At 44.9% G+C, this 15,275-nt stretch overlaps 1 protein-coding gene across 5 annotated transcripts in view; it reads right to left on the minus strand.

Annotated features, from left to right (window-relative positions):
• The window catches only part of SLC35D2 (solute carrier family 35 member D2), a 78,784-nt gene that overhangs the window by 41,632 nt on the left and 21,877 nt on the right, over positions 1 to 15,275 (minus strand). For all 5 annotated transcript variants that reach the window (XM_006139832.3, XM_014591947.2, XM_014591906.2 and 2 more), the window contains exons 4-7: positions 12,252 to 12,319; positions 6,104 to 6,175; positions 4,246 to 4,314; positions 1,252 to 1,354 (exon numbers count right to left, since the gene is read on the minus strand). In XM_006139832.3, the coding sequence (XP_006139894.1) occupies positions 1,252 to 1,354; positions 4,246 to 4,314; positions 6,104 to 6,175; positions 12,252 to 12,319 (312 nt within the window). The remainder of the gene's footprint in view (positions 1 to 1,251; positions 1,355 to 4,245; positions 4,315 to 6,103; positions 6,176 to 12,251; positions 12,320 to 15,275) is intronic.

Raw genomic sequence — 15,275 nt, forward strand, 5'->3', positions numbered from 1 at the left:
ATTGTAAAAAAACACCCCGTATTTCCCCAACCCCCAAAAAAAAAAAAAAAAAAAAAAAAAAAAAAAAGAAGTCCTCTTGATTTTAGAACTGTGAAGCTCAAGCTCCCTGGAGCCATTTAAACCAACACATATTGCGCAGAGCAAGGGTGTGCGTCCCACCAACATGTCTGGAATACTTTTTTCAGCAAATTTCTGATGTAAAAGGCGTCTTTCCAACTCTACTGTGATCCCAGAATCAACATTTGCTTCACACCGAAACTCCAGACAAAGGGGGTAGAGGGAAGGCCGCCAAGGTCCCATTATTCTCTAACATTCGAACTGGGAACTTTAGAACAAAACGATGACGAAAAATGTTCATGTAAACAGAACTCCCTAAATACACCCGCTCCTTCCATTAAAAAGCGATATTCAGTATTTACCTTCATTAAAGGGGCTACCCCAGCTCCCCAACATTTGCTTAAAAAAGTGATATGTTGGGATTCTCAAAAGGCAATAAGCTGTTTTTATGAAACTGCACCATATTAAAAAAAAAAAAAAAGAAAAAAAAAAAGAAAACGGCCATATAGGGGGAAACAACACAGATAAAGCAACTGCCTGTGGGTCAGAGTGATGCTCGAATCACTCGACACAAAGGACCTGAAACAAAGACGCAGACAGCCGGCTGGCCCTCTGAGCCCCGGGTACAGCTGGGGATCGGGCAAGGGGAGCGGGACTCGAGGGAGGCCGAGCTGGGGAAGATGGCACTCATCTGTCCCCTGCCCCTCAGGGACAGGAGCAACAGTTATTCCTGGACAGGGCCTTATGAAGTGGCCATTCCAAAGACCTCGTCTATAGATGAGGAAACTGAGGAACGGAGAAGGTTTGAAGTTGCCGCGGCCAGGTACGTGGTGAAACTTGTGTCTAGACTCTCAAACTAGTGCTCTCAGAATAAACGTCTTGACCCCTGACTTTGCCTTCATCCCCAAGGATGATGGTTAAAAAAAAAAAAAACAATGTGCCCTTAATTCCCTTTATACATTCTGCTGATCTAAACAGTGAAATCTTTTTCTTTCCCATCTAACTTTCACTTCACATTTTGTAAGACTAGGAGTAACAAGAACGTCCACCAACAAGGTAACTGGAGATAAGCAGTCCTTGATGGACGCTATGGCATAAATCCCACGCCAACTGCATACGTTCGCGTTTGTTTTTCACATCGTTTCAAGGGTCAGATGGCAAAGCCTAAAAGCCACAGCAGAGAGGATCTGGTACCTTCGGGTCCATTTTCTGTTTGGTATAAACTCCATTTGCTGCTGTGAAGACATCGTTCAGGAATACGAAAAGATAGCCTTCCAAGTTAAAAGCAAGGTCGGAACTGGCAGGCAAAACACAAGAGGAGGAGGTTCTTCAGAAACTCGCAGCTTGACCTCAGAGCCTCCTGCTTTACTATGCCCTAATAAACCGATTTGAAATGCTGCTCACTCCTTTTTCTGTGGCTTATCCTCCCCCCATGCCAGCAATGAATGATTAAGGTCTCTGCTATGCCTTCAGCAAAAACCCAGCCATCAGGTGGAGCTGACTGAATCCCCAAGGGCTTAAATCCAGGGGGACAGAGTCATCTTCCGTTAAGTGCAAAGCTAACAGATAACTGGGCCTGACTGACGCACCCCGACTCTTCTACGGGGCATGGTCTGCCCAGCCCACCCAGTGGCTTTGCTTATTATATTAAACAAGGCCACCCCCAGGGTACAGCCGATGTGGGACAGCTGGGCGGTGACTGGGACAAGGGAAGTCAAATGAGGAAGGGACACGTCCATCTGGTGCCCAGACAGTATTCCGCCCATCCGAAAAGGCAAGGCAGGCATCCATGCCTCGTACGCAAATCTCCCAAGGTTTCTTTCTTTTCTTCCTTTCAAACATCTTCTCTTTGATTTCCATTGTAAGGAAACAATACCTGTATAAAACCGTTTGGGAGGATAGGACATAGGGACGAGAGGGGGGCCAACGGGTGAGCCACTGTGCGGTGTGCCCTCCCGCACATGATCCTTACAGACAGCCCCAGACCCATGCCCTAAGTCATAAACATAAATGGCCACGGAGGGAAGGCTACTCCTGCACACTCTCAGGTTCAGTCCAGGGGCCTGCGAATTTAACTGGCAAAAGGCATGAACAGGAGCAAAGGAAGGTCATCAGTACTAATATTTTACACACATGAATGCACAGAAAAGAAGTGAAACTCGACAAAGCACTAAGACTTTGGGGCTGGAACCAGCAGATGGCGTAATGGTTACATTGCTGGACTCCCACAGAGTCGACCGTGGTTCAAGTCCTGCACCTGATAGCTGGAAAATCAAGTTGAGCACGTGTTCATGTGTGCCCAAGATCCTGAGAGAATGGAGGAGATGGGATTGCAGCATGGCTACCCCCCGGGGGAGGGATTGCTCATGTTTTGTCTCTTTGTCCCTCTGTCTCTCCAGCAAACGCACGTGCCCTATAGCAAAAATTTCTCTTTAAAATAAAAAAAGGACTTGGGGACCAGCAGTTGGCATAAGGGCTATGTCACTGGACTCCCATGAGCTGGCCCTAAATCCCATGTAGTCAACTGCGGTTCAAGTCCCAAACTCGGTGGCTTAAACTCACACCTGGCACGTGTGCATGCACGCCCAAGATCCTGAGAGGAGAATGGAGGAGAAGGGATTGCAGCGTGGCCATCCCCCCCAGGGGGTGATTTCTCGCTGTCTCTCTCTCTCTGTCTTTCTGGCAAGCACACGTGCGCTATAGCAAAAGCTTCTCAAAAAAAAAAAAAAAGCTTAACTAAAATCCCTCTAACCTTTTTTCTTCCCTTCATTCAAGTAAGTTTCTTTCTTTTATTTAATTACTGTTAAAAATGTTTTTAAAGTTTGCTATAAGGTACATGTGCTCACTGGAGAGACAGAGACAGAGAGAAAGTGAGAAATCATCCCCGGAGGAGACAGTCACTCCACAATCCTCTCTTCTCTATTCTCCTCTTGGGATTTTAGGCACACACGTGCACACATTTGGCAGGATTTTCAAGCTGCTGGCTCTGGGACTCAAACCACTAAGTCAGCCATGTGGCATCCCGGCTGCCTTAACCTCCATGATGCCTGCTGGTCCTAAAACTTTTGCTTAATTTTTTAAAAATTTACAAACAGCCAGTGCACAACTCTCTACCTCCCATTTTCCTGCTAAGATGGCTGAGGCGGGAGCACTTACAATCAGGCGCTTCGATTCCTGTCTGTGGTTCATGCCCGTGTGCAGTTACAGTCCCCAGGTGCCAGGCTTCGTTCTGGGGCTGGGCCCATGGCCGTGGTGATCCCACATGGCCAACCAGTCCTGGCCCCTGTGACTTAAGGACTGCTCCAGGCAAGTGTGAGTGTGCACGTATGCACACACGGGTGCCCCAAAGATCCCACTGGGGAGGAGGGAAGAAGGAGGAGGGAGTCCACTGTGACCCTTCCCCAGAAGTGCCTTCTCCCTCGGGGCACCTGCTTCCACATGAAGTCAGAGTCTTCAGTCCTGCTGGTGCATATTAATGACCGAGGCAGGCGTCCTGCCTCAGTGCTGGCTCCCATCCCCAACGCACAAATACATATAATCCCATCCCACCACTGGGAACATGGACAGCTAAGGTGCCACAGAAGGACAAAGCAGCACGCCAGGGCCTTATAAATCTGCTTTGTTTTGTTTTGTTTTTAATTTTGCTAGAGAGAGAGAAAAAACATAGAAGGAGAAGGAGAAACCAGTCCCTCCTCCTCCATTTCTTCATCCTGTCAGGAATTTGAGCATGCACACACATGTGCCCGGTGTGTTTTCCACGCCACGAGGCAGGGTCTAGAACCGCATGTGGCCATACAGAATCTGGTTCCCTTAACCATCAGGCCACAAGCTGCCCTAAATCTATTCTTTTTATTCCAAGACCTATGAACTTCTAAAATAGAGACGCCATAGATTTTATATTTCTTTACATTACGTTCAGTAATGAAAGTAAACAATCCACTGATTTGATGAAGAAAAGCTGTATTAATATTGTGCAGGGATCTCTTTGTTCATTCTCAGAAATGTTCTGGCCACCGTAAGAGCCAGCTTGACTTTCACAGGGACACATGGGGATTTTAACTTGGACAGATTTGTCTCTTAGCTGCTCAATTCAGCTGCAGCCAGATGGAAAATGAACCACGAGCAGGGCCTGGGCCTATTGTCAAGGACACAAAGAAGTCATTGAGCAGAAACGGTGCCAAGTCTTACCCAGCTGCTACAAAGGCCCCGAGGACGATGGCGAAGACACTGGCCACGATGTTCAATGAATACCGTTTCCTATAATCAATCAATAAGAAATGAGGGGGAGGGGAAGACAAATTCTAATTATAAATTATATTTTTAAAACCAAACAGACTAACGGTTTCAGAGTTAAAAATCTAACAGACAATGTTTCGCACAGAGGAAGCCCTGAAAGGGTTTGTGAGTTAGACCAAATGTCCTTTATTTCTTAAGCAGTTTTCTTCATCTAGTTCTAAACTAGTTTTTCTCTGTTCTCACTAGAGTTTGCTGGAGCAAAACATGGAAGGGCTCCTGCCCGGAGGTCTGATTTGTATGACTTATATTGAGCAGCCAGAGCTTAAGAGAAAATTGAATATTCGGGTTTAAAACATTGAACTATCAACTAAGTTTTGTTACTCAGTAATCTTCACAGTAGAATTACCTTTCTGGATGTGAGCCTGAGTATTCTGATGAGCAATCTCTATACCCACTTTAGAAACACTCCTTTTTTTTTTTTTTTTTGAGAGGTTTTTGCTATAGGGCGTGTGCACTCGCCAGACAGACAGAGACAGACAGAGAAACAGAAAGCGAGAAATCACCCCCCAGGGGGGATGGCGACGCTGCAATCCCTTCTCCTCCATTCTCCTCTCAGGATATTGGGCACGCACGCACACGCGCCCGGCGTGAGTTTAAGCCACTGGGTCCAGGACTCAAACCGCGGTCGACTACGTGGGAGTCCAGCGACATAGCTATTACACTAACTGCTGGTCCCAAACACTAATTTTTTTGATATTATGTTATAGTCACTGTAGCAGAATTTACTTCTCTGACACTCTACATTCCTGTCCCTACATATATCATTTAGCTGGACAGTTTACCTTCTGTATTTCAAAATTGGTGAATATTCCATCTGGTTCAGGAAACAAATTTATATTTGCATAGCGATGTTTCTAAATTATTATAATTTTCTACTGCAAACATGTATGTTTTTAAAGATTTATTTATTTATTTATTCATTCATTTTAATTTGACAAGAGAGAGACACACAGAGAGAGAGGAAAGTGAGAAAGCAACCCACCAGTCCAGGACTTGAATTGTGGTCAGCCATGTGGGAGTGTCCAGCACCTTAACCACCATGCCACCTGCTGGTCCCCCAGCAAACATGTGTTAGCTACAATTTATGTAAAGCTACAATTTAAAAAATCCCTCATCGGGGCCAGCAAATGGCATAGCAGTTACATTGCTGGACTTCGCGTGGCCAACTGCAGTTCAAGTCCTGAACCCAGTTGCTTGAAACTCAGGCCAGGCACGTGTGCGTGCATGCCCAAGATCCCAGGAGGAGAATGGAGATAGAAGGACTGAGCTGTGGCCATCACTCCTGGGGTGTGATTTCTCACTTTCCCTCTCACTACTGTCTCACTGTCTCTGTCTCGCTCTCTTCTCTCTCTCTCCAGCAAGTGCATACACCCTAAGGCAAAAATCTCTAAAAAAAAAAAAATAGTTAAAATAAAATTTATTGGAAAAAAAATTCCCTCATTAAGGTCTTATGGAATCATGGAAACAGGCAACTCTTTTTTTTTTTTTTTTTAGATTTTTGCCATAGAGCACATGTGCTTGCAAGAGAGAGAATAAGTGAGAAACTGAGGCAGCCATGTGGGATCCAGCTCCTTAACCACTACGCCAGCCCCCAGGCAACTACTTTAAAGTAAATACTTTGTTCGTCAGTTACTGCAAAGAACAGTTCAGACCAACTGTTGGCAAAGATGGCTGGATGGCAAGAACTCTCTGGGTAAAACTAACACAGGGAGTGGGGAAGCACTGCAGGGACTGAGGAAAACCAACTCACCCAAGGATGATGGTCTCCAGGAGCAACGTCAGGGGAATGGTGAATTTCCTGAGCACAGTGAACATCGGCAAGCTGTCAGGAGAGATCGAGGGTAACATCACACACCGCACGTCTGTTGGCTTTGCTTTGGTTTTCACCTAGCTTACATTTTAATTAAACCCATGAATTTTTCATATTAAATATAAGGAATTAACCTTAATTCCTACATTTATCACTAACAAATCATCAAAGAGCAAAACGAAATGAAGATTAAATAATTCTATATCGTTTTTACTTATCAGCAATGTCAAACATCATACTACCCAACTGCTGTAAAGATCGTGCTAAATCTAGTTCACATGTGAACTGACACGCCCATTGACAAATCAGGCTGATGATGTATTAACAGCCGTTAAATGTTAATGAGACCAGCAGATGGCATAACGGTTATGTGCTGGATTCCCACTGAGGCCGACCATGGTTTGAGTCCCAGATCCGGTGCCTTTAAAACACACTGAATGCACGTGCATGCATGCCCAAAATCCCAAGGGGAGAATGGAGAAGAAGGGACAGTGGCATGGCCATTCACCCTGCAGGGTGATTTCTCGCTTCCTGTCTTTCCTCTCTCCAGTTGAGCACATACATCCTATAGAAAAATCTCTCTTTAAAAAGAAAAAAAAATTTCCTGATGTTGAATCTAATTTATTTTCATCTTTGCTTTTTGCTATAGGGTGTATGCTCTCACCAGAAAGAGACAGAGCGAGAGGAAAAGTAAGAAATCACTCCCTACAGGAGACAGCCATGCCGCAACCCCTTCTCCATTCTCCTCTCAGGATTTTGGGTGCACACACACACATACACACACACACACACACACACACACACACACACACGCCCAGGGTGTTTTTGCAAGCCACCGGGTCCAGGACTTGAACCACATCACCAGCTGCGTAGGATTCAGCTTCTTTAACCATCATGCCACCAACTCTTTTTTTCTTTTTAATATATACTTAAGAGGGGGCAGGTTAGGGCTAGCACGTAGCAAAGTGGTTAAGGCATTAGACTCCCACATGGCCGATCACAGTTTGAGTCCCAGACCTGGCAGCCTGAAAATCATGCTGGGTGCATGTGCATACATGCCCAAAATCCCTGGAGGAGATTAGAGGAGAAGGGACTGCAGCATGGTCATCCCCACTGGGGAGGTGATTTCTCATGTCCCCCCCTCCAGTGAGCACACCCACACACCCACTCTATGGTGAAAAAGAAAAGAAAAGAAAAGAAAAGAAAAGGAAAAAGAAAAACTGTATACTTCAGAGGGGGCAGGGTGGTGGCACGGTGGTACCACAATGCTCTGTGAGGCTGACCCACATGGGGACCCTCCGGATTCGCATCTGGGGACCTTTCCACATGTGCTCGGTGGGTTCACGCTTGCTGGTGACCTGGGGCTGACTGAGGCTGGGGGGACCAGGGCGTGAAGTACTAGTTGAGGCTGCCGGTTTCTCTCTCTGGCTCGTGGAAGAAATAATAAAATTACACCTTAAAAAAATAAAAACAAAAAAACTTCAGAACTCTCACCCTCTCCTAACATCCCGAGATTCCCAGACACACCTCAACACACAGCCACCTGACTGCCCGGGCTGCAACGGCCCAGTTCCTTCCAGACGTGGCTTGGGAAACACGAGCCAGAGCTGTGGGAAGCCAGAGCTGCCAGCCTCCGAGGGAAGAGGGCAGACCTTCCTGACAGACCTGAGGACAGACGTCACGTGGCCAATGACACTGCACCCAGACAGCAGGGGCAGAAAGAAGTTTCGAGAACTTTATATCCACATTTAACGAGTCTTGTGAGAACCAGCTAGTGGCACAGTGTTGAAGGTGATTAGATCCCACATGGCTGATGACAGTGTTCGAATCCTGGACCAGCAGCTTGAAAAAACAAACAGGGCAATTGTATGTGCCCAAAATCCAGAAAGGAGGAGTGGAGAAGGAATGGTGGCATGGTCACCTCCCATGGGAGTTCTCTCTCTCTCTCTCTGTCTCTCACTCCTCAGCAAGCATACACACCCTCTAGCAAATTGAGAGAGAGGAAAAGATGTCTTATGAGACTGGCTTAAACTGCCATTTTCAAAGCAAGCAACAATTTTAAAAGTTTGATCATTTTCAGACAGGCCAGTGCATGATAGTAAGGTGGCTGGATTCCACGTGGCCGACCGTGTGCTGCTCAAGTCCTGGGACAGTGACTGGAAAGACATCCTGGGCACCTGTGCCTATGTGCCCAAAATCCTGAGAGGAGAATGAGGAGAAAGGAGTGGGGCATCCCTGGGAAATGGTTTCTCATTCTCTCTCTCTCTCTCTCTCTCTCTGGCAAGTATACACACACCGCATAGAAAACTTTTTTAAAGAATTATTTAATTTTACTTATTCATTCATTTATTTTTAATTTGACCAGAGAGAGAGAACGAGAGATAGTGAGAAAGCAAACCACCAGCTTCGGGACTCAAACCATGGTCGGCCATGTGGGAGTGTCCAGCACCTTAACCACCATGCCACCTGCTGGTCCTCCATAGCAAACATTTTTTAAAAGATTCATCACTTTCAGTAAGTTCAAAAGTATATATATATTTAATTTGCCAGAAGTAATCAAAGACTACCAGGGCCACAAAACATAGGAGCCAATTCAAAGGGGTTCCACTGACCTGAGGTGGGACAATTTGTGCATCGAAAGAAACATTTCTTGAATTAATTGAAACATAGCAAGTCAATTAAACAAACAGATCAGTGGAACAGAACAGAGGACCCAGAAGTAGACCCACACAAAAAAATCAACTAATCTTTTATTTTAAAAAAGCAAAGAGGAAAGAATAGTCTTTTCAACAAATGGTGCTCACATAAATGGACAAAATACTAAACCTAGTCACAAACTAAACCTTTATAGCTTTTATAAAATTTAACTCAAAGTATATTATAGACCTAAATGTAAAACATAAACTGTGGAGGTTAAGGCAGCTGGATCCCACATGGCCAACTGCATGGTTCCAGTCCTGGACCCAGCAGTTTGAAAAACACACCAAGAGCGTGTGAGTGCACCTGCACACCCAAAAGTCCCGAGAGGAGAATAGAGGAGAAGGGACTGCAGCATGGCCATCCCCCCTGGGAGGCATTTCTCACTTTCTCTCTCCTCCATGAGTGCCTAGGCCCTACGGCAAAAAATAAAACATAGACTACCAAACTTTTGGAAGATTAACATTAGAGAAAATCTAGTGTCAAACAACACACCAAGAGCACAATTAATGAAAGAAAAAACTGATTGTGGGGGCCGGCAGGTGGCATGGTGGTTAAGGCGCTGGACTCCCACATGGCCGACTGTGGTTCAAGTCCCAGACCACTTGCTTTCTCTCTCTCTCTCCCTCTCTGTATCTCTCTGGTCAAAATGAATAATAATAATAAATAAAACAAATTTTTAAATAAACAGATTGTGAAATCTCATCAAAATTAAAACCTCTGCTCTGTGAAAGACAATGTTAAAAACTAAAAGACAAGCCGCAGACAGAAATAAAATATTTGCAAAACTCTAATTAACAAAGGACATATATCACATAAATAATAATGGGTTCCAACCACTCATAATGGCTGGAAAAAAGGAAAAGCAAACAAAAAACAGTCTTCACCACTGAAGATGACAGGATGGACACTAATTCATTACTCTGAATATTTATGAATAAGGCTCTTATCTTGCCTTTCCTGTGTGAATTGGTGAAAATTTGTCTTTATTGAGAAAGTTCTGACAATAATCGAAGATGGTCACCATTTTGCAATTTGTAATAAATAATGAATGTCGACCATGAACATTCATGGGTTTTCCAACCATTAGGTGTACTCTCTAATGAAGGGACTCTACTGACCACCAAAAGACACTAAAAGTGGAATTGGTCAATTTAATATCAGAATAGGATAAGGCAGGGCCAGCAGGTAGTGTGGTGGTTAAAGGCACCAGATTCCCATATGGCTGACCACAGTTCAAGTCCCGGACCTGGTGGCTTGCTTTCTTGCTTTCCCTTTCTCTCTCTTTCTGTCTCTGTCTGGTCAAATAAATAAATAACAATAACAAATGGAATTAAATAAATAAATGATTCTCAAAAAAAAATGAATAGGATAAAGCTTTAAGTGCCCCATAAGGTAGAAAGACCCCCAACATCATCAATAAACTGATCTTGTGTGAAAAATGAAACCTGACTCTGATCAAGCCTTGATAATCAACTACCAGCTGATGGGAAATACAAAGAATAAGGGTACATATCCCACGCCCCCAAACAAGCCATCCTCCCCTCACTGGCTGCTCCCCCTCTTTTCTGCAAAGAAGCCCTCAGGCTGCCTGAGAAACCCTCGGCCACAGGGCGGAGTCCCCCAGGGGAGGGTGGGTGGTCTGAGTCCCTGAAGCCATCCTCCAGGGCTGGAATCCCCCAGGAGAGGGTGGGCGGTCTGAGTCCCTGAAGCCATCCTCCAAGGCTGCAAGTGCACTCAGAGGAGACCATGGGAACTTGTGGCCCTGTCCAGCAGAACCAAGCACGGGAAGCTCCCCTAGGCTTCTGAGGAACACAAATGTATCACTAAACCGTTATTTCACATTTTGTTTTCACAACCCTCTGTGCTTGCCAAACAAGCGTGGAAGACCACAGGCCTAACCTCCCATCCCATCCTGCTCGGGTCTATCACTTCCCTGTCTGCTCTCCGACTCTACACACAGGCTTTCCTCCACTTCCGTCATCCTCCACAGACTTCATTTTCTCCCGTGTCGGTCTTCGCTCCTGTGCATTCGGTTGGCCTCCTTTTGCACCCAGTTTCTGATTTACAGGGTGACATACCCTTTCCGCACCTCTGTTTTCATTTTCTTTCTTTCTTTTTTTTAATTTTCTTTTATTGCTAAAGGGTACATTTGCTCACCAGAGAGAAAAAGGAAAAGAAAGCACCCCCCATAAATGAGGCTGGTCACACTGCAAGCGTTTCTTCTCCATTTTACCATCCTGTCGGGATTCTGGGCACATATACACGCATGCACACAGCATGTTTTTTGAGCCACCAGGGCTTGAATTCGAACTGCGCTGTTGTTCGTGTGGGAGATAGCTCCCTCTAACCACCAGACCATGAGGTTGGCTCTCCATTTTCTTTCTTTTTTTTTTTTAAGAGAGATTGTTGCTATAGGGTGCATGTGCTTGCCAGAGAGACAGAGAGAGACAAAGAGACAGAAAGTGAGAAATAACCCCCAAGGAGAGATGATCACGCTGCAATCCCTTCTCATCCTTTCTCTTCTCAGGATTTTGGGAGTGCACACACACACACACGCACACGCACCCTGTGTGAGTTTTAAGCCACCAGGTCCGGGACTTGAACTACAGTCAACTACGTGGAAGTCTAGCAACATAAGCATTCCACCACCTCCTGGTCCCTCCACTTTCATTTTCAATAGTGACTTTTAAAAAGGAATCAAAGGACTTAAATGAATGCAGACGTAAACATCAGGTATATAAGGCATGCACTTGAAAATGTCTGTCACTTATTTTTTCCTACACCAAATCTGACAGAGACTTCCTGCTGTTGTGAAACCAAAAGTTACACAAAACCACATTCATACAGACGGCCGACCTGGATAAATCATACCTCTTCTACCTTGACACCTATGGGTCTCATATTCCATGCTCTGACTTGAATAGAATAAAAGTAAATAAAGCTTTCTAATACATCTTTATTTATTTATTGTTTCCATGAAAACCACAAAGAGAGAAAATGAGAGAGAGAGAACACCCCCAACAGAGTCTTGACGCTGTGGTCCACCCCCAGCTCCAGCCAGCCCTGGATCAGGGGCCCACACAGGCCTGGTGTACTCAGAGAGATCCCCGGACACAAACCTGGAGCATTCCCACTTGGGCCAGCCTCTCAGAGCACTGAGCTGTCCAGCTATGCCACTGTCCAGCCACGCCCACAAAAAAAAATTTTTTTAAAGCTTTTTAACATTACTAAAATCATTGTCAAATGAAACTCAAAACCCTACCTCCCTTTCCTAAATTACTAAATATTATCGTCTTCCATCTATAGCCTACGTGAGATATTCAAACACCCAGCCTGGTCTTTGTTCTATTACAGGGACGTGAGGGAAACAGCTCCCCTAACGCTCTACCTTAATTTACTCGTGCTCGATAATCCACTGATGTGGTTTCCAACGTAGAGGAGAGGCAGAGGAAAGAGCTTCAATAAAAAGAAAGAATATTTGGTTAGAATTTCAGTAACATATTTTCCTTCACATACAAAAAAAAAAAAAGGTAACATTGACATACACACACCCCATTGGTAGCCAAATCATTGGAATTCTTTTGGCTGCAATGACTGAATTTTCCAGAATCCAAAACACACGAGCATCTCCAATAGTCAAATAGTGAGACGGGCAGTGAGAGCTACAATATAATCCTGGGGTTGAGAGCGGGACAAGGAACGATGAGAAAGAAACTGAAATCTGGACCAAGCCCACATTACTGGGCTATTTCCCTGAAGGCAGGATATGAACAAGGATCTCTCCTGGAGGGGTCCCAGCCGGAAATTGAGGGTGGTGTCCATAGTCTATGTGCAAGGTTCAGAACATCCATGAAAAGGTGTGCAAACCGCTGTTGTGTGAAGAGCGTTACATACACTCTTCTAGACAAAGGCAAAGGTCTTCCTGGAATGTCACGAGGCTGGGGACCCTTTCCAAAAGTCATGTAACCGCCTCACACACATTACCTTAGAGTTACTTTGGTTTGAAGGCCTGGAAGATTAAATAGATACCAAGGTCAACATGCCAGAAGTAGCTGATTAGGTGTCCTGAGCTGAGTTCCTAGATTATTTTCTGGTTATCAAGAAAAATACTGTTCAAGGGACCAGCAGTTGGCATAATGGCTATGTCGCTGGACTCCCATATAGTCAACCATGGTTCGAGCCCCGGACCTGGTGACTTAAACTCACGCCGGGCACATGTGCGTGCGTGCCCAAGATCCCGAGAGGAGAATGGAGGAGAAGGGATTGTGGTGTGGCCATCCTCCCTGGGGGGTGATTTCTCACTTTCTGTCTCTCTGTCTCTCTCTGTCTTTCTGGCAAGCGCATGCACCCTATAGCAAAAACCTCTCAAAAAAAAAAAAAAGAAAGAAAGAAAAGAAAAAGAAAAATACTGTTCAGAATATAATAAAGAAGCAGATAAGATAACGTGCTAATCTTCCCCTAGGGGAAAATATATATATCCTTTCGTTAGGTCCCACAATAACTCAGAACACTTTCTTAGTGTCTGTGCTCATTTCTTTCCATGAGAGAACAGAGAGAAAGCAAAGACATTCAGAGAGAGAGAAAGAGACAGGGAAAGTGAGAAACTGTACCCCAGGTGGCATGGCCACACTGCTATCCCTTCTCCTCCACTCTCCTCTCGAGATTTCAGGCATGCACGCACACCCGCCTGGAATACTTTCCAAGCTTTCGGTTCTGGAGCTCGAACTACGTAGTTGGCCATGTGGGATCCAGCAACCCCCCTGCACCACTTGCCGGCACCCAAGTTTAACATTTTTAAAAGAAATTTCTTCCCTTTTTTTCTTTCATGAGAGAGACAGAGACATAGAAACAGGCACCCTCAAAAGAGTTTTCACACCACAATCCTCTCCCCTACCCTCAGCCTACTAGGATCACAGGTGTGCTCGGTGTGTTCAGGTAAACTCAGGACGCCAAGCCAGAGCCTCCCCACAGGCTTCAGCATTGCACGTCAGTGCCCCTTCCACATGCACCACCATGGCTGGGTAAATTTAAGTACTTTAAGATTAAGAATGTCTCCAGGGACCAGCTGATGGCATAATGGCTAGATCGCTGAACTCCCACGTAGTCAACCACGGTTTGAGTCTCAGACCCGGTGGCTTAAACTGACATCAGGCGCATGTGTATGCATGCCCAAGATCCCAAGAGGAGAATGGAGGAGAAGGGATTGCAGCAAGATCTCGCTTTCTATCTCTCTGTATCTCTATGTCTGTCTGGCAAGTGCATGCGCCCTATAGCAAAAACCTCTCCAAAAAAAAAAGGAATGTCTCCAAATATCCAGACCCAAGAAATACATAAGATCCCTAATAGCATCAACACAAGAAGATCTTCTCCAAGGCATATCATAGCCAGGTTGACCAAATCCACAGAGAGAAGATACTAAAATTGGCAAGAGAGAAACGTCAAGTTACTTTCAAAGGATATCCCATCAGACTAACATCAGACCTCTCATCAGAAACAATGTGAGCAAGGAAAGAATGGGAACACATAGTCCAAGTGTTAAGTGAAAAACAATTTCAACCAAGAATACTGTACCCAGCAAGAGTTTCCTTCATATGGGAAGAAAAGATAAAAACGTTCTCAGATAATCAAAATCTGAAAGAATTTGCCAACACCAGACCAGCTCTTCAGGAAGTTCTGAAAGGAGTGCTTTACCAGGAAAACTAAAGACACAAATACAGAAATAAGAGAACAAAAAGCAACCAAGAAAATGACCAACTTAATACTAGGTACAAGAAATATCGATAATAACGTTGAGTGTTAACTTCCAGGATTTAAATGGAAAGATTGGACCACAGTAACACTGCAGAAGAGAGATTAATTATATAAGACTGAACTGGTTTTGAAATAGAATTTTATGACTTTTGAGTAAAACGTTACTTTTTTTTTTAACTCTGCTTTGTTTACCCAGTTTAAAGATTTTGCTTTCTTGGGAACCAGCAGTTAGCGTAATGGCTATGTCGCTGGACTCCCACGTAGTCGACCGCGGTTCGTGTCCTGGACCCGGTGGCTTGAGACTCACGCCGGGCGCGTGTGCGTGCGTGCCCAAGATCCCGAGAGGAGAATGGAGGAGAAGGGATTGCGGCGTGACCATCCCCCCTGGGGGGTGATTTCTCGCTTTCTGTCTCTATGGCTCTCTCTGTCTGTCTGGCGAGCGCACACGCCCTACAGTGAAAATCTCTCCAAAAAAAAAAAAAAAGATTTTGCTTTCTTTTGAGTTGTCGATAGGTTCAGCAATTTGTTAAAATGTTTATTTCTTCTTGTTTGTTTGTTTCTTTTTTGTTTGTTTGTTTTTTGTTTTTTGGGTTTGTTGTTGTTGTTGTTGTTGGAGAGGTTTTCGCTATAGGGCACATGCGCTCGCCAGACAGACAGAGAG

The sequence above is a fragment of the Tupaia chinensis genome, unplaced genomic scaffold (assembly GCF_000334495.1).
Source record: "Tupaia chinensis unplaced genomic scaffold, TupChi_1.0 Scaffold000007_1, whole genome shotgun sequence".
NCBI classification, from domain to species: Eukaryota; Metazoa; Chordata; class Mammalia; order Scandentia; family Tupaiidae; genus Tupaia; species Tupaia belangeri.